Source organism: Calonectris borealis, chromosome Z, assembly GCF_964195595.1.
Source record: "Calonectris borealis chromosome Z, bCalBor7.hap1.2, whole genome shotgun sequence".
In the NCBI taxonomy this organism is placed as follows: Eukaryota; Metazoa; Chordata; class Aves; order Procellariiformes; family Procellariidae; genus Calonectris; species Calonectris borealis.
The window spans coordinates 59,756,321-59,775,615 of NC_134352.1; the positions used below are offsets into that span (position 1 = coordinate 59,756,321).

General features: G+C 36.9%; 1 protein-coding gene across 1 annotated transcript in view; it reads right to left on the minus strand.

Annotated features, from left to right (window-relative positions):
• The window catches only part of ANKRD31 (ankyrin repeat domain 31), a 69,357-nt gene that overhangs the window by 10,907 nt on the left and 39,155 nt on the right, over window positions 1-19,295 (minus strand). Inside the window, exons 17-25 of the mRNA XM_075136744.1 lie at window positions 15,533-15,727; window positions 14,539-14,681; window positions 12,390-12,549; window positions 11,823-11,926; window positions 10,968-11,046; window positions 8,705-8,801; window positions 5,258-6,308; window positions 2,873-3,013; window positions 2,523-2,619 (exon numbers count right to left, since the gene is read on the minus strand). Coding sequence (XP_074992845.1) covers window positions 2,523-2,619; window positions 2,873-3,013; window positions 5,258-6,308; window positions 8,705-8,801; window positions 10,968-11,046; window positions 11,823-11,926; window positions 12,390-12,549; window positions 14,539-14,681; window positions 15,533-15,727 — 2,067 coding nt within the window. The remainder of the gene's footprint in view (window positions 1-2,522; window positions 2,620-2,872; window positions 3,014-5,257; window positions 6,309-8,704; window positions 8,802-10,967; window positions 11,047-11,822; window positions 11,927-12,389; window positions 12,550-14,538; window positions 14,682-15,532; window positions 15,728-19,295) is intronic.

Below are 19,295 nucleotides of genomic sequence, written 5' to 3' on the forward strand. Positions count from 1 at the left end.
AATAGCAATCTGCAAAATGAATGTACATATCATGCTTACTGTAACAACTGGATATGCTTTTATTTTAAGCCACTTTGCTGAAATTTCAATGTGAAATATCTAACACCACCATCTGCTCTGCAATTGACATCTGCTCTTCAGCTGACTTCTGTTTCTGAATCCTTGTTATTCTTGGTCATTTTTAGTAAACATTATGTCATCATTACATGTATCAGAAAGCACAGAGGAGTAAGTTCCAAGCCATATAATTCCACTCTCCTACATACAGATAGTCTAAAAGTACTGTTTATTTTCTTAATATTTAGTTCTCACTCAGACTTGAATACAGTAATTCCTGCTTTCTGCTAGCGTGATCCTAGAAGAGATTAAAGGCTCAGACTCAAAGAAGGGACATAAAGTGAAATTCATTTAGGATTTAGTTGGCTAATTCCAAAATTGCAATCTTCTGTTAAATACCTGCATTGGTCTGGGACTGCTTTACTTCATGGGCTCTTCAAGTTTTTTGCATTAATGTTTCTCAGGTACCTAAAATTCTGCTGCTATACAAACCTGGAAGCACCTTGATCTCAACCAAGCTGAAAAGCTGGGACATTTCTTATGCTGGCAGCCACAGAACAGCAACTCCTTCACTTGTCTTGCCTAGGGACCTTGATTTGGCAGAGGTTCTTAGGACATGCTTCCTAAATTGGGCTCTGCACAAAGTTCAGTGGTAGCTGCTTCTTTCTGTTAAAAGATGGCTAGATACAGCCACTGCCTGTACCATTTTCCTCCCACTTCCCTATCCTCTTCAGCGAACACTGAGCTAAGATATGGGAAGCTGGAAGGAGTGTGGGGGAGGGGTATTTAAAATAATAGCATTCTCCTCCAAAAATGCTCAAATTATCAGGCCCCCGTCTTCTTTTTTAATGATGCTCTGGGATGCATAGAAAAAAAATCAATTCATTAATACAGAAAGAAAAAAAGAAGATTGGTTCTTTACAAAAGCAGGATAAACTTCTACTATAAAACACACACAGGCTGTAAGTATATTAGAAAAATAAAGAAGTGCTTGGGAATGTCCCCAGGCATGCGGCACAGAAGAGCTCACATCCACACCAGCAAACTTTCCTGTGCTTTCGAGCAGGCTGGCTGCAGGCAAAGTGCCCACTGGGAACCGCCCTTGGAACAAGCTAACTCCTGAACCGGGCCTGGAAACCATTCAGGAGCTGCCCAATGCCCGCAACTGTTCTCACAATACAACAATGCAGGTTAATCCTCATCTGCTTAATTTCCTATTATCTGGCCATATAATACCTGAAACGGAACTGAAACTGAGAACGCTTTGGCTTTCCCTCCCTCAATTTCTCACCTAGGGCTAATGGGTAGGCATTACTGTGATCTGAAATAACATGTGACACAAAAACTTCTCTAAATACTCTTTCCCAGATTACCCTGGGCTATTTGTGAAAAACAGGGGAAAATAACCACTTACTGATCTTCAGGCTGATTTCTGTTTGTCAAGAGTATTTTTTGAATGAACGGATTTCTCTGGTTTAGAAGTTACAATGTTTGTCATAAATTTTCCATGAGAGGAATAATTTACAAGAACTAGTAAAATATTCAAAAGCCTATTAAAAAGTTAGGAGACTAAATCAATTTTTAAATCACTTACACCTGGTATAATCTTAAGTTACTGAAGCAGGGCAATGTAAACTCATCATCTGGATGCTCTTAGCCTGAAGCAAATACCAGCAGAACATGGTAGTCTGAATATCAAATTCATTGTTTTAAATTAGTATCTTTTAATTTACTTTTAGTATGTTAAGAACAGACCAAGCTGGTATCCCAGTTCACGTGAGGTGCAATGTCTCATCAAATTAACAGAACCAATCACAAAAGCCCAAAAGCTTTTTGGACTCCAAGTGCAACTGGCTATCAAAGGAACTTGGGTTTCCCTGGGAACACATTACTTATCAAAATTAGGCTGAAGTTCTTAAGTCTGCTGGGCAGTTCCAAAAAAATTGCTCAATGTCATTTTGTCATATCAATGCACTCTGTTTCTTATGACTGTTTATTTTTAGAGAATAAAATATCCTCCTAGTTATTACTGTTGCTTGGAAATACTGGGATTTCCACCAACACAGATTATTTAATGTGATTTTAAGATGTACATGAGATTAAAATTTATGCTAGTGTATCTGTGTTGCCAACAGAATAAAAAAGTATTAAATTAGCTTATTAAAAATTTCACTTTATATATTAAATATTTTTAATGCAAAATGTTACATAAGTATTTTTTACATAGTAATCAAGTCATTAGTAATTATTCTCTTCACAGAACCAATTCATGGAAGAAGAGAAATGTACTTCTTTAGAGATCATGTGTAAGTTCTGGCACTATTTTTCAAGCCCAAGATCTGTGATAAGCACGTAGCCCAGGAAAAAATCAGAAAGCAATAGAGGAATTTTGGAATTTAAGCCTTTAGAAATCACTTTCCACTGCTTTCAGTCATGGTGAGTATTAGATTTTAAGTGGTACATACCCAAAGGCTCTCTTTCTTGTGATGGTAATTCCAGGTCACTAGAAACTGACACTTCTTCAACAAGAAATTTTGACAACTGTGTCCCAAGATATGTAACCTGTACAAACAAATCTAAATGGATAACTGGTCATTTTAATTAGTGTATTTTCTGAGAGTGTAAAAATGTCACTTCTCTTATAAAACTGAGTTTATGTAGCTCTTTCTTTGCTGCTTATTCATTAAGAGTAAGAAGATTTTTTAAAATTTAGGCTTGTACCCTCTTCTGGTTTAAGAACAGTAAGGAGATCCAGATTCGTGAAATTTGTTATTGCATTTATTATTGCTATTTTTAGGAGTAAAATCAGGCCTACCTTATTCCACACATACTTCCATGTCACAGAAATATCACTCCCTAATAGGTCTTTAACCCACTCAACTGGATTCTGAAGTATTTGTCTCTTACTGGTTCTGATCTTGCCATTGTTTAAGAGCGTGGCTTTATGACTAAATTCCTAAAGAAGATAAATTAAGAAATAATTTTCAACTCATAAATTAACAAATCTGAATTAACATCCTTAAAACATGAAAAAGTGCTGAAGAACAATATAGCTGAAAAGTTGCAGCCAATTCTGTTTTTCTCTGAAAAAAATGAAAGAATTTAATGCCACTATCATAAACTGTGGTATGTAAAATAAGAGGATTTATTCCACCAAAGTAAGATGTTTTGGCCACACAGACACCACTGTCAGAGGACAAATCTCCCTATGTGTGTTTATCAGAACTCTATTTGCATCTTAGGTCCTCTTAGACATAACAAAGCTGTGACTAAGTTAATTTGCAACAGTAAACTCAGGAACTCACAAGAGGAAAGTCTGCGCACCAAGAAACTGTTACTCAAACGCAATCTGTCTTACACATGCGGAACAAATGTATGTTACAGTGAAATTCCAGCAATGATTCAAAGATGAAATATATTTGCATAAAAACTTCACTTATGTCAAGGGACATCACTTACATGTTTTAGGAGAAACCTGGCAGCCTTATTTTATGCAAAATTAAATATAAAAGAATTTATTGTTACTGCCTCTTTGATAATGCTAGTACAGTTCTGCAAACATATGCACCTCCAGAAGCACAGCTTATAGTTGTTTACAGTTCAGTAAATTATGATTTTGTTATACTGGTCGCAGTTAGACTAACTCAGCTAAATAACACAAAAATTAGCTGTTGGTAAACTATGTTAGAACTTAGTAAGGTTGCTTAGCATGCGTGAGGTTAAACAATCAGAATAAGAGAATGATCCACCAGCAAATACTGAACCTCCTCCTACCATATCACTGTCTTGGGATGTCTATAAGAATCTAAGATGTTTAACCCAAATATTTTGATGAACACTCAATCCAGTTCATAGTTTCATAGCTTAGGTCTACAGCATTCAAAAAGTGCATTCTGCCTGTCCAAAGCTAACCTTAAGAAAGGACTATGTACTAGCTGTATGTTGTTATCAAGTACATCTCTATAATGATAAAGAAGGAAACTTTACTGATCATCTCCTTTTTGCAACGCAATAGATGCTGACTTCTAGACTTCAATCTCTATAGCACTGTCTTCCAAGACATAAATGAGTGTTGTTTTCATTCTAGCAAAAATCACTGACTTCTCTACACTCCAAACATCAACATTTCAATACAGGGTTATAATTCCTTAAGATCCACATGCATGAAGCCAGTATCACAGATGACAGTCTTGAGAAATGACAGTAAGCATACTGAATTCTTCATCCTTCCATTTAGCCATCTTGAGATTCAGAGGAATATTACATGTCCTTTAAAGAAAAGAAGCATGTGTATATACTTATGACATGGCCCAATGTAGAGGCTTGTGACTTACTCACGCTGCCTTATGTTACAAAACACAAGACCACACGAAATGACCACTCTTAGCAGAAAAGTATTCCCGAGCAGATTACAGTTGCAGAAAAAGGAACCTTTTCTACATTAACTATACCTGGTGAGTTGGCTGAAAAGAACCTTTAATGTCTTAATCAATATGTTGCCCTGGAAATTAACTAGCTCGCAGCTGGGAATTCAGACAATAATTCCATCATTTGCTGAATACCAAGCCAGTCCCCTGGCAGCTGCCTTGCAAACCTGCTCTGTATTTGGAGGCACAGGGACATGCTTTTGTATTAAAAAAAAAAGGTTGGGTTTGGTTTTTTTTTTTCTGTTTCTTTTTCAAATATGGTTCACACCAGACTGTAAACTATAGAATCAGCTGGCATGTACACAAGTAATTTTGCTTCTATTCATGCCTGTCACAGCACTAGGAAATCCTTGATGTCACATTTCTTTATTTGAGGGACTTGATAGTTGTTCCAAGAATCACATTAAGTCATAAAAACCTTAACGTTCCTGCTCTTTCCAATATGAAAATCAGGTATTACACAATGTAGTCCAACCAATGATTCCACTCTAGTTCTAACAATAGAAAATGTTAACAAACTGATAATGCAAAATTAAACACAAATTTCACATATGCAATATTATGAGTGTTAAAATTATGGGCTGACAGAAGACATCATCCATAGCATTTTCCTTTAAAACTCATACAAGATTATCTGTAACCAATGAATAAAAATTTTCAATACTAAGTGCTGAAGATGCAGACTAAACCTTGAGAACTGCCGTTTCCCCATTTTAGTGGGGTTTTTTTTTCATTACACACTAATATTAACATTATTATATCTCAACAATTACCTGCAGTTTGAATTCTAAAACATTTTCTCCCGGCTTAATCCTTCCCAATTCAAGTAGATCTATCAACTGAAGCTTTTTCCTATTTTTTCTTCCATACCTCACTTGTTTTTGTTCACATTCCTGATTACTGTAGCTCTGGGAAGATTTCTCACTCAGGTTTACTGGATAATCTGTATTTGAGGTAAGATTTGTAAGCACCGAGTTGGCATTAAATGAGTTCTCACTACACCGAAAGATCATTTGCTGCAGATTATTAGGGAAGTTCTTTGTAGATGTTGACAAAATTACTTGCTGCTGCTGGAAAGCTTCTTTCTTACTTACATATCTGTGTAGATTCTCATCTGTAAGAACCTGCTGGCAGTCACTGCCTGGCTGACAGACATTGTTATTGACAACAGTGCTTCGAGGTTCTACAAATTTTAATGCATTGGTCACTGAAGTGGCCTTTAAAGACTTGTTTCCTTGTTCTGCAATTGCTACACAATCAATGTCTTTTTGCTGTGAGCCCTTTGTTTTAGCAGTGGAAACAGTAGGTTCTGAAGGCAATGTCACCACTTCTACAGCATTTGTCAGCTTTGACATGTTGTCGAAGGGATATTCTCTTACCCTGTTTTCGGATGCCAAAGCATGATCAGAAGCCTCTTTGTTTCTAATTGCTTCTTTATTTGCTCCTGTCTCACCCAAGCAGATGTGTGGATGTTGGCTGCATTCCTGAGCTGAAAATCTATTTTCTAAAGAGAGATGTGCTTCTACTCTGTTTCCATTAGGCATACTGGCACCAAGCCCCATACTAAATGTAACTACATCAGGAGACATGATTTCATCAGCAGTTAAACTTTGTCTTTTATCATTTCCACGGGAAATAAATAAGTTTGAGATTTGCTTCTCTGAACATGATGCACTCAACACTTGCTTTGTTTTTCTGTAATTTTGTATTTTTTGCACTAATTCTTCCTGGTTTTGGGCAACAGTCAACAGACTCTTTTGCCTAGAAGCAAGGTTAACTAATTGTTTCCTCAGTGCTCCTTTTTTAAAAGATTCCACTGAAGCCCTATAGAAAACAAAAAAAGTAATAATAAGGACACCAGAGTTGCTGTAAATGCAAAATACAAGCAGTTTAATAGACATAACCCACTAAGAACAGGAATGTGTTTCAAAGGACTCTGCCAACACCTAAAATTTGAACAATCTTTTTATCATGTATGAAGTTCATAGTTCAAATCCCAGGCTTATGCACAACAAACTGTAGAATCCCGTCTAGAAGTAGGATGCAAAGCATCAGAACTCCAGTAATAGCCTTGTCCTCCTACAATACCCTTAATTCATAGAATCGGAACTGGGTGTGTATTATCACTGGCTGCTCTTTTACCACCACAAATCACAGTAGTTCATTGAATTCAATGCCTTTGTGGCTCTAATTTGGAACCTTTTAAAATGAGCTCAGGATGAGCTACTGAAGGATGATACTATCAGAAATTTTTTATGGCATACACAACAAAACATTTTGTGAAGCCACAACTGTAATAATACCACATGACCATTAAGAAAAGAGGACAGAGCGGTTTAGGATGTTGTATGTTAGTTTGGGAATGTCTCTCCCTTCATCAAACCCTGCTCCCTAGCTGAGCTGGTCTCCCTGTGAGACTCCTTCCCTGGGGGACTTTACCTCCTTCCTGCTGGAAGGGAATTCCTTATTTCCCCTACTTCCTTTGGCACAAGAGCCACTAGCCCACCATAATACTCCTTCCTCCTAATTCCCCCTCATGTGACACGTGATTGCATTACCACTCTGGCACCATGCTGGGAAGACACTGGAGTACCACAAGGTGTGGGAAAAGGAATAGCAAGCATGGTTTGCTTTTAACTCACAGCAGAGGTGCCATAAAGTAACACAATCCCAGTCTTGGAGGATAGAGACTGTGAGGGGATCAGAACAGAGGTACAGCAAGACTAGCTGGTGCAGAACAAGGACAGCCAAACCACAGCATAGTATTGGTGTCTGTACTGTGATATTGCTTGCTATCACATGTGTTTAGAATCCATGGTATGATCAACGTATCAGCGTATAGTCAATAACTGATAAGAGTAAGCCTTGACAACTATGGACTCCTACACGGCCGGTGAGGCTTGACACACTTTCCTAGCACTGTTTCTTCAGGTAAGTTTTGTATGTCTCCCTGGGCCAACTAACTGAACAACAGAAAGATGGAAAATGTGATGATGCCTCCTGATCTTCTGTACATTCATGCATTGTGCGACAAAAGCTTATATGTTAATTAGCTAAAAATAAAATGTTCACCATATAAATAATAAAAAGGAAATTTAATGTAATTTGGCACGTAGCTCGTTACTGTTGATGGGTAGCTGTTGCACTAGCTGCAGGGTAACTGCAATACCCAGAAATATTTATCACTTTGCTCTGGAACATAGTTTCACTCTCAATATTAGAAGGCAGATAAGTTTGTGTAGATACTAATTTTACTGTTCTTGTTTCTTAATTCAGTCACTGCTTTGTTCACAAGGATGATCTGGAACCCTAACTTCTCTTCACATAAAACCCTCTCTTTTTTTTTATTATCCGTGTAATCTATGTATCCTACATTTTATAGCTGTAAAATGGTCCGTGACAGAAATGTTTCAGTCTCTTTGCTCAACCAGCCTATATGTTTTGCCGTGGAACTACCTGAAAGCTGTACGCTGTTCTTTTACATGACCAAACAAATACTGTTCACACAAACAATATGTAGACATCCTCATCAGATGGCCTAGAAGCATCCATTGAACACAATGCTACATTGTTAGCTGAGCACTCACCACATGACTAGCATTCAGGTAGTCCCTCTTAGAAGGACGTAAAAAAGAGCCCTGTGAGAGCTAGCAGCAGGAAGCTGACAATTCACATAGTCCATGCTCACACTGAGGTGAGCACTCCCAGCTCACATTTGATGTGTCCTCACAAAAAAAGAAATATCTGCAAGCATGCTTCAAGCCATTGCTCTAAATGGCTCTTGTGGGCTGTTGGTTGAACGCTCCCAATCTAGGGGTGCTAAAGAAACAAAATCAGAGGCAGGGACACTGAAAGTAGTGTCGGAGTTGCTACTGCTTTCCTCCATGATGCTGCAAAAGTAATCTAATTGCTCAGTACCTCCATGTCCTAATTTCTGCTTAAGTATTTTTCCACACCTTTTGTATGTTCACTATCTAATTTCAATGCTCACTGTGTGCACGGTAACTGATTAGTATGCGTTCGCTAAACCCTGAAGTTCTTCCTCGATGTAAACTCTTACTGGAGGTAACTGAAGCCATTATCTGAATGAAATCTGCAAAATCTGAATGAAAACCACATAGTTTTACTTTCACGCTACTGTATGCTAACCTTCTAACAACTCTATCACTATTGCTATAAAGAATAGCTTTCCATAAATACAATCCTTGTATTCTACTTACCTGTATTTTTTAGCAAGCGTATCCCTTTCTGTTTTCTGTTCTGCAAGCATTTCATTCAAAGTATCTTGCATCTGAGACAGCCTTTGGATGTATACATCTGTCCAATATTTTGATATAATCAAAATGATGATGGCAATAAGCAGTAAAAAATAATTATAGTAATAACATTTTTTAATGTAGAAAATACACAGCCAAAGTATGAAAATATTGTTACAGCAGTACCTTATACTGTCATGCATACTGATAGCTCATTACAAGCAGAGTACTTTTAATGAAATTCTTCATAGAAAGAATTAAATACAAGTTTAAATTAAAAGGAAGTAGCCCAAGTACTGGAAAATTTTGAAATGCAAGTGTCTTGCGTAGGAAATTACTAAGAGAACAGGATAGATTAAAGAACTGATCTATGGATGATAAGCACTCAAACTTTTGAAGTTCTTTGTGTTGCAAGGAGCTACATAACATGAGAATTATACGTGAGGCTACCTGCAGAAGTTACACAATCTTAACAAGGTGGTTAAAACCTTTATGTTTGAAGCATTATAAAATAGTTTAATGAGCTTAGACTGTTCCAAGTTACATATAATGGTAAAAACATATACATCATAGTTTTACATAGTTTCAAATCTACACTATAAAATAAAATTAATTATAAATTGTCTCTTTTTGTCAGCTATATTCTTCTAAAATAAGAAGAGCAATTATAAATTCTTCTTTATATGCCCTCTTAGCCATATAACATAAGGGAGGGCTCAGAAGTCATGACCAGCAGATACCACTGGGATTAATATGCTAAACATGTAATCTAATTCCTGAAATTCTAAAACAGGAAATACGAGCTTTCCATAATCATGAAAAATGGGAAATTACAGGATTAAAAATGGTATTTATAAAATGTATCCCCAAACCTGTTTCATAGTATCCACCAGTATTTACTTACTTATTAAAATAGAAAAATATGAAAATATTGCTCTTATTAAGGCAGCTTAATAGGGAATTTGAATCTATTATTTACAGTAGGTTGTACTGCATGCAAATACCTTAAGGATTTTATTCTGCGTTTTAAGTTCATCAGTGTACTTCTAGGTTCTTGTTCAGTCTTGTGCCTCTTGACAAGTAATAACTATGATTTAGTTTAAAACGTGCTAGATTATTAATGGTTTTGTCAGTAGTGGTAACAGATCACCATGTTCATCCCTCTCATAGCCCTAAACAGGAAAAGTCTGGTAGTTTTATTTTTCTCATTTTTGAAATTGCACCTATCTCTGTCTATAGGCTTCTGCCTATTGTATCATGTACCTGGTTGTCAAACATTTTTCAAGAAAACATATCAATTTTAATTAACAGCTCATATGCCATAAATTTGAGTTGAAAGCTACAAATATGCATAATTCCGTATTTCACATTTATTTTTAAAGGGATAAATTGACTATTTTAAATATAATTTGAAAGCTCCACCCTATATTCAGGAAAATAAACTTTTAAAAAACCCTTCCTTGCTGTCAGGAAGCAAAACTGTTTCATGGGCATGAACTGCTGCAAACTAAACAGCCCTGCCTAGATGGCGAGGGCAGCTGGGGAGAGAGACTTTGGTCAAAGGCATTCCTGCAGCTAGCTTTGCCACTTGAACAGTCATAGCACAGACACAATAAACTCAAAGTGCCACGCAGCACCAGCACTGTGATCTCCTAGGAAGTCAGTGTCACTTAGTAGGCTCTTGAGATTAATCTGAACTGAGATTTGATTGCCTAAGACAAATTACACCTCCAGGAACCAGCATTTCTGAAACTGCCCATCATCCACAGTGTCTGCCTTAAAGATTTCTCTTTTTTCCCTCATAAATTATTTTAGGATCCTGAAAGTCCAGCCGCACTAGAATGAAAATGCTGCATCTGTTACTTTACACACAGACATAGCTGTTCTTGCTCACGGAGGGGCTCATGTACTTGTAACTGAATAATGTTGCCAACAGTGTGCATTCTTATCTAATGATCCCTTTTTATATGATTAGGTTGACCTGAAACACATGCCTCCAAGCGGCATGCTTCCTTTTTCTGTCATCGTATTCATTCCTACGTAAAATGGAAGTACTTCAGGAAGCACACTTACCTGGGAGCTGTTATTAAAATCTTATTCTCTGAAGCTGTATTTTCCAGAGGAGATATTCAAATCTATTACGGGCAATACTATTTCAAAAACAATTATATTACCAAAGATATTTACCCCCCTCAAAAAAAGTGAAACAACTTGAATTTACGTCTACCTGCATCTCTGGAAGTTCTCAATTCAAGTAGCAACAGTTCTTTTTGCTTCTCTTCTGCATCTTGTATGGTAGCAACAGACTCCTGTTAACAAACACAGAAATGACAGTAAGAAGCAGAGCCAAGTGCACCACATAAAATCATGATGTATGGCCTGCAGGATAAGTATTGGTGGACTCAAATCATCCCAGGCAGGGAATTACTGTATAAAAACAATGGGGGCACTGGAAGGATAGAAGTATATAGTGCCAAGGGTATGCTCTGCAAGGGGCTGTCACAGCCTGGTTTTGCCCAGGCTTTCAAACTAGTCCATGCTCAGAGTCCCACCTCTGAGCACACTGAAGGGATTAGACAGTGAATTTCACCATAACAGCATCACCTGGACAACGTAGACATAGCCCACAGATACCAGCAAGAGCACTCTCCTAACATACAACTTGTGCAAAAATCTTCCTGGCTGTTTTAAATTAAGATTAAACAATTCCTAAATACCTTCATTATCATTAAGAAAAACTATTACTCTTTCAAAGAGCCATTTTGGAAACGTGATGAAAAGCCTCAGGATTCCTGGCCTTTTTTCTATTCATATAAGCAGTAAGAAATGTATATAAGTATTGACTACTGTTTGCACAATAAATGTAAGTGCACAGGAAACATGAACAGCGAGAAGTGATAATATACACACTTATATACTGTAAACCACAGCTTAGATACTGTAAGCCTCTGCATGCTGGTTTTTTACATACATTCTAAAGGGTTCATTATTTAAATGATTTTCATGTTACTCAGTCAGTAAATGACACTATGCAGTACTACACTATGAAGCAGTTTAACAAAACTCTATTATCTATACTTACCACACTGTATTTCCCATGTTGTTGCTCCAAAGCTGCATCATCATTTTTACAGCAGTCGTAACAATGACGTTTAGATCTTCTTGACCTAAAAGGATATGTCCTCTCTGCACGATTAGGAAAAAATAAATAGAATTTTAAATGAATTTGCAGGAGCATAATAGGCTAGATTAGCTAATATAGGTTACAAAGATGCAATGACAGATCACATCATAAAAAAAAAAATCTTGTATATGCAAATGAGATCCAATTTAGGTAGCATAAGGAAGTAAGTCTTTAAAGCTACCACTTTCAAAAACACAAGGTTCCTGTGAAGGGAAATACAGATAATAACAAAAATCTGAAGAGCCAAATATGTCCTTATACCTCATTCTCTCAGGAAAAAAAACAAAAACCCTCATATATACTATCTTCTGAAAATAAATAAATAAATAAAATTCAGTAGTTAATAGAGCTGAAAATATCAGTGCCAGGCAATATGCAGCTCCGCAAATCAGCAGCATTCTAATGTACAGTTTTTCCTTAAGACTACAGGGTAATCCTATGATTTGCATTACGAAACCAACACACCTGTAACTTCAGTGCTCTCAACAGGAAGTACAGAGTCCATAGCACTGTAAGACTTCAGCAGTTCTTTCATTTCATCATCACAAGGTTTATCCAAAGCACTTTTCCCTGAATCGTCCCTCTCACAGGGATTTGCTCCATGCTGTAGTAGAATCCTGACTGCCTGTTATATATTATTATTATTTGTATTGTGATTATTCTTGTTGTGGACAACTATATGTGTTGTATCTATCATAAATCACAACTAATAAAGGTACAAATAAGATACTCTAAAACCCGTTACACTTGCAATCCCAATTAAACAAACAAGTTTAATTGCCTATTATCAACACAGACTTGTATCTTACATTTCCAATTTTTCCATTAAAATACACAAATAATTCACAACTTGTCATTAAAACTACCATCTTTATGGTATTGTTATAGAGAGCAATTACAAAACGTCGTATATCTAAATTAAAAGGAAGTGGTCAATTGTATTAAGACCAAAGTGCAGAAACGTGGATATTTTTCTTTGAGTATTTAATAGTGGTTTTGGTTTTTGGTTACATGCACTGATGATTTTTTTCCTAATTCCAAATCACTTGCAAGTCTGCTTAATTGTAAAATGTGGAAATGAGATTAGTGGCGTTGGTGGAGTCATCTACCCTCTAAAATTCAGATCATATGAAAGTGTGACGAGATCAGAGCTTGGATGGTAAAGAATTTTCATACGTATGATTTCTCATCTTTAGTATTTCTTCTTCTTTCTTACATTCAGAGTGCTGTTAAGTATCAGAAAGTATCAGAAACAGAATACTCTCTAGAAGTTCAGAATCTTCTCCGTCAGTTTTCCCCCACAATACTGAATAATAGCCTATATGTTTTCAAGAACCCTATTGATAGTTTGGCACCAGGCCTGTGAGATCATCCCCTTCATTTTATCTTTGCTGACAGAAAGGATAAATGTGATGAAATATCAGCTTTTCTGACAGGAGTAGAAGTGGTATATTTGAGCCATGGCATCACTTTTTTATGCTCAGTTCCCTGAAACTCACTGTGCCAAAACAACATTTTATTTATTTGTGTGCAGTTCTGGGCTCCACGATTTAAGAAGGATGTGAAGGTCCTTGAATGCATCCAAAGGAGAGCAACAAAGCTGGTGAGAGAGCTGGAAGGCATGTCCTATGAGGAGCAGCTGAGGACTCTGGGTTTGTCTAGTTTGGAGAGAAGGAGGCTGAGGGGCGACCTCATTGCTCTCCAGAGCTTCCTGAGGAGGTGACATGGAGAGGGACGTGCTGATCTGTGAGATCCAGTGAGAGGACGTGTGAGAATGGTTCAAGGCTGCGCCAGGGGACGTTTAGACTGGACACTAGGAAGCATTTTTTTACCAAGAGGGTGGAACAGGCTTCCTGGAGAGGTGGTCGATGCCCCAGGCCTTTCAGTGTTTAAGGGGCGTTTGGACAATGCCCTTAACAACAGGCTTTAACTTTTGGTCAGCCCTGAATTATCAGGCAGTTGGACAAGATGATCATTGTAGGTTCCTTCCCAGTGTAGGTTCCTTCCCAGTGAAATAGCCTATGCTATTCTGTAGAACTATAGAATGGTTTGGGTTGGAAGGGACCAGTTAATAAAAAAAATGGTTGATTTTTAAACAGCAAGCCTAGGTTTTTTTCTTTACAAAAAAGAAATTTTTTACAGTGACAGTGGTGAGACACTGGAACGGGTTGCCCAGAGAAGCTGTGGATGCCCCATCACTGGAAGTATTCAAAGCCAGGTTGGACGGGGCTTTGGGCAAGCTGACCAAGTGAAAGATGTCCCTGCCCACAGCAATGGGGTTGGACTAGATGCTCAAAATGAGAATGCTCAATTTCAGGATTATTTTTAAAAAGCCCAATATGTGGGAGAGAATCATGGGGAGCATCTGAATTTTTCTCTTTTGTCTGCTGGACTAAAAATGTCAACTAACTGTACAATTTCAACTGTCACTATTGAAAAATACTTTTTTCTCTAATTTTGATCACTTCAAAGAATATTTGTTTATTTCCTAAATGCAAATCTACACTAAAATTGCATTAATAACTTTGACTTCCCTTTTTTAACCAGGGTTTTGCTTTGCTGACCCTCGTCTGGAAATCAGGCTCAGGAAATCTAATGTAAAAGAAAAACATACCTCCAAATAATTGCCAGAAACAGCATCATGTATTGGCAAAATACCATCCAGACTTCTGCTGTTAACATTAGCACCAGCTTTCAGTAATTCTAAGATCACTTCAGTAAACCCACCATTAGAAGCTTCATGAATTGCTGTCCAACCTAATAAAAGAAAGATAACACATACAGCATGCATCTGATTTGGAAAGATCCACACAGATCACTAATTAGTGATTATACATTTTGCTGTGTTTGCTGTACTATAAGCAAGGACTCTTTAAGATGAATCTTATACAAACAATGGTCTTGAAATGCCAAGGTAAATTACTTCCTGTGTAATTCAGTTTGCTTTAGAGAAAAATGTATCCAATATTAAGCAGAAAAATATTGTTTACTTTTCTACTACACTACTAAAAATAATAAAAGAAACAAAACAATAGCGTAGAAAGACTCTAAAAACTCAGAAGCGTAATATTAATAGTCTGATTTCTAATCCCAGTGGCATTATATAATATTAAGTCTGCCAGGCATTCAGAATAGAATACCATCCATTCTGAGACTATAAAAATAGAAATGCATTACACATTTAGGTAGGAAAAAGAAAAAATAATTTTGTCATCTGATTTTTGTCATTGCCTAAGAAAGTAAGATTTATGTGACTGTGCTTCACATGTGTATATACTCATGTGTGTAAGCATTAGTTCTCCCGCTGAACTTTCAAATCCACTTTCCGTATGTATCTCTGAAAACGTGCTCTTGAGCAAAGGAGCAAGACCCGATTAATGCCCCTGCTGAGAAAAAGGCTGCATTAGCTCCATGCTGAGACACAAAATCCAGGAATTCACTGACTGTGCTTGCACTTGTTGAATGACTTCCTTTCCTCCTCACAATTATATCATAAATCAAGAATCCATAATTATATTAAAATTACACTAATTATATAAAACCATATATACTATAAATGATATAAAATTGTATCACAAAACAAGCCCATAAGAGAGCAATTTTCAAACCTGCATAGTCCTGTTCATTGACACAAATTCCAGATGATATTAGAGTTTTCACCAAAGACAAATCTCCTCTCCTAGCAGCAATATGCAGCTGAGTTTCCCCTTTTGCATTTCTCTTCTTTTTCATCTTTCTCCCAGCTCTTGTATCACAGGTACCATGTAAAATTACAGCTTCTTTTCTGGTAGATAGGGAGGATTCTAAACACACATTGAGTGTTATTAAGAACCACAAAAAATGTTTCATTGTAAACAAAGAATTAAGCTTCACAACTCATTTGAATTAATGTAAATGTGTGCAATACTGTTGCCTTAATTATTCAATAACATTAATTGACTACATCAAAAGTTTAGAAGGTACTGCATTAACAGCTCAGATAACAAACAGACCCTATGCAAAAGAATTTACAGTTCAAATCTAGACAACTTAGCAAGGGTACAATGAATTAGGGCTCAATGAAAAAGGAAACAAGATTGAAGTTTTGTACTGTATAGAGGTAGGGAGTATGTTATGTTTCTCCATGGACTGCTTTCAAGCTACCAGGCATGCCTGCTAAATATATAAAGTATGCACATAAAGATATTTAAGAAACTATATAGAAGTGAAGACTTGACCATCACCTCTTTTCCATTCCTAATTCTGTATCAGAGAAGATATAGGTTTCTACATAAGGTATTTTTACAGCTGTCATGTGAAAAAGTCCTGTAGACTGATTACAAATCTTTGATTAGTGTCTAGTGACATAGCTGAACTGCCTTTTAACTAAACCTGGGCAGGATTGGACCCATAATTGTAAATAAACTTGATTTAATCCTTCTCTTATTGGTTCACAAAACAAACAACAGCCACTTTAAATTTATCATGTCACCATCCGATGGGTCCTAATTCTGAGGCTTCAGGTTACAGACATATCAAATTGTAGGAGATACAAAGGAAAAAAAAAAGATTCTGCATATAGAGTAAGGACAACGCCTTCCCCCAAAACTGCAACCAAAAAGACAGGGTGTATAAATCTTCAAAAGCTCTACCATGCATGTTAGCTTTTTTTTAACTCCTGTTCCTGCTGTTATAATACTATGCTATCAGATTTTTTAAGAGTTCACTGTGTTCTTTCTCTGATTTCTTGAAAATCTGTAATTTGTCCAAAAAAAGGAAAGTGTACGGTTTTAAATAAGCATTTTACAACTCTTATCCATGTTTTTTTACTTATTCCTATGAACAATTACTTGCTGCATCCCAAGTATTTCCTCTTCCCGTCAGACATGCTGTCTTCTCAAATATTTTCAGTTATCAGTATCCATTGCTATCTAACATCTTCCATGACATGACAGCTGCCTTTCTTCAGGTTCCTCCTGCCTTCTGGAAAATCTGCTTTTCCAAGGTTTCCTTTAAGGTAAACTACTGAGCTTGTCATCCAAGACTGTTTGGAAGAACATGAAAGACATACTGCAACTATATTAAAGGCAGACATATAGTAAGGATATATCTATACTAATTTTAAACTAGCTTGTTCAGGCACTGCTGCAGCCAGACTATGGCAGGATGGAGCACACCGTAGGCTATTCTAACCTGTCAGAAAGCATTCAGGTGGCCCTCTTTGCATTGGGGGTGCTTGGCCCACACCGTACTGGCAACCAGAAGAGCTACAGATTTCTTTTTAAAATGAAAATTGAGATTCTAGAGCACACAGAGGGCTCACGTTATTGAAATACTCCTCCAATCTGAGACTTACTTTTCTGTAAGTCAGTGTAATGTGTTTTGTCTAAAAGCTTCTGGGTCTCAACTCCCAAAGCAATCATCCACTTTCTGGTTCTTCCTTTTCTTCCCCTTTGATTCATGGGAGAAGGAGAAAGAGTCTCTCTCTCATAGAGACTAGGAGAAAAAAAAGGAGCACAACAGTCCATTAAGCTAATGACCCTTAGCAATATCGGCTGCAAGTGAACAGGAATAATTGCAAAGTTTTCCAGTTAAATTGTCATGCACAACAGTTTTCTTCATCGTTGTTAAGAAACATTTGCAAAAGCATAATAGGACATTGGTATGTGAATCACAAAATACTGGTTCTCTGTGGAATGCATTGCCAGGTGTGTCATGAACAGGAAAGATCAGGAACTTGGCAAATACAAAATCTAGTCAGCACACGTACAAAGATAAGATGGAGAGATTACAGTAACCAGCAATCAGACTAGATTAGGCTGCCATATATTTCAAGGATATCCTCCTTCAAAAAGATATTTGAATACTTCAGCATTTGTCTATAAGTAATTCTTTCCACAGATTGAACTATAAGAAAAGAAGCAAGCTGTTTGTACCTTCCTTCTGTATAAGCAGAATAGGAATGTTGAGAGCCTAGTAAGTGATTGACTGTAGATGAAAGTGATACGCCATCATTTAGGAAGAAAAGATTTTTATTCAAGAACAGAATAATAGAAGGAAGACCACTGGGACACAGGAACAATCAGATGAGATAGAAAAGCCAGTTAATGACAAAAAGGCATGAGATAGCAAAAAATCTGAAAACCCCACAAGTCAGAAAACATTATCCCACCTTCCACCTTTTTCTTCTGCAATCTGAATGCCATTGTCCCTCTCTCCAAAGCTACTAATGCCTTCAACTGTACGAAGGGCTAGCCTTTCTCACATCACCTCTCAAACAGCAACATTCTCCTGGTGTGAAGGAAATAATTAAATTGTAGCTGAATAAAATATTACCTGAAGAATCTCTTTTGGAGGAAAAAGTAATCTGTGAAATGCTATTCCAGAGGAGACCAAAAAGTAAGACACATGTTTGGAATAAAGGGTTTTTTTAAATCATACTTGTATATATAGGAGGCAAAAAATATAAAGGAAAAAAATCCAAAAATGTATTAATGCACATAGACTTTACTATAAAAATTGAGCAGGAACATAGGAGCTACAAAAAAGAACATCTGTAGGGAAAGGAATCATTTCTACGTTCAATGTTTATTCTTCCTATAATTAGCAGTGAATGATGACAGGTATCAGATATACCATGGATTTTTTTCCAGAATGAAGTAAAAGGCATTCCCACCACAGGAGGAACCAATTCGGAGATAGAAAACTAAGTACTGACGCTGCCAAATACTGGAGAGTGGTAAGTAACAAGAATCACCTACTCCTTTCCTTCTCCCTTCAACTTCCAAAAGAAAACACGAGCTTGAAGTCCAGAAACTCAAGAGAGCAGAAACTTAAGACGGGTTGAAAACTAGCAACCACCTGAGACAGGATGAGGAAACAGCATTCTGTACAGCTGAAGGCAGAAGAGGACAAGACGACTGTGACTATCAAAGAGAAAAGGATCAGTGGGAGCTTCACATAGTTTTCCTATGTACGTTTTTTGTCATGTGTACAGGACATTGCAGAGATTGGCTGATGACTCCTTAATTCAACTTATAAGACTAGTGAGCATCCAGACAAAGACCCAAAGAGAAAGATGGTACTAAGCAAACAACAAAAAGAGGTAAACAAATGAATATGTTGATAGTATGTGTGCAGATATATTTGTCCATATTATGTGTGCGTATATGGGTGGCGTGTATATTTGTTATATGAATTACATTAAGTATACACGCTGTTACGTACACTGGTTTTAAAAGCATTTAATGGATGTAGAAGCATGAATCCCATTGATTTTCAAAATATTTATGATATACTTAATGCTAGCATTCATTTACATCCCACTCAAAGGCAACCAAAGTTTGACCAATAGACCCCAGCAACACATAACTGCAGTCCAAGGAAGAAACT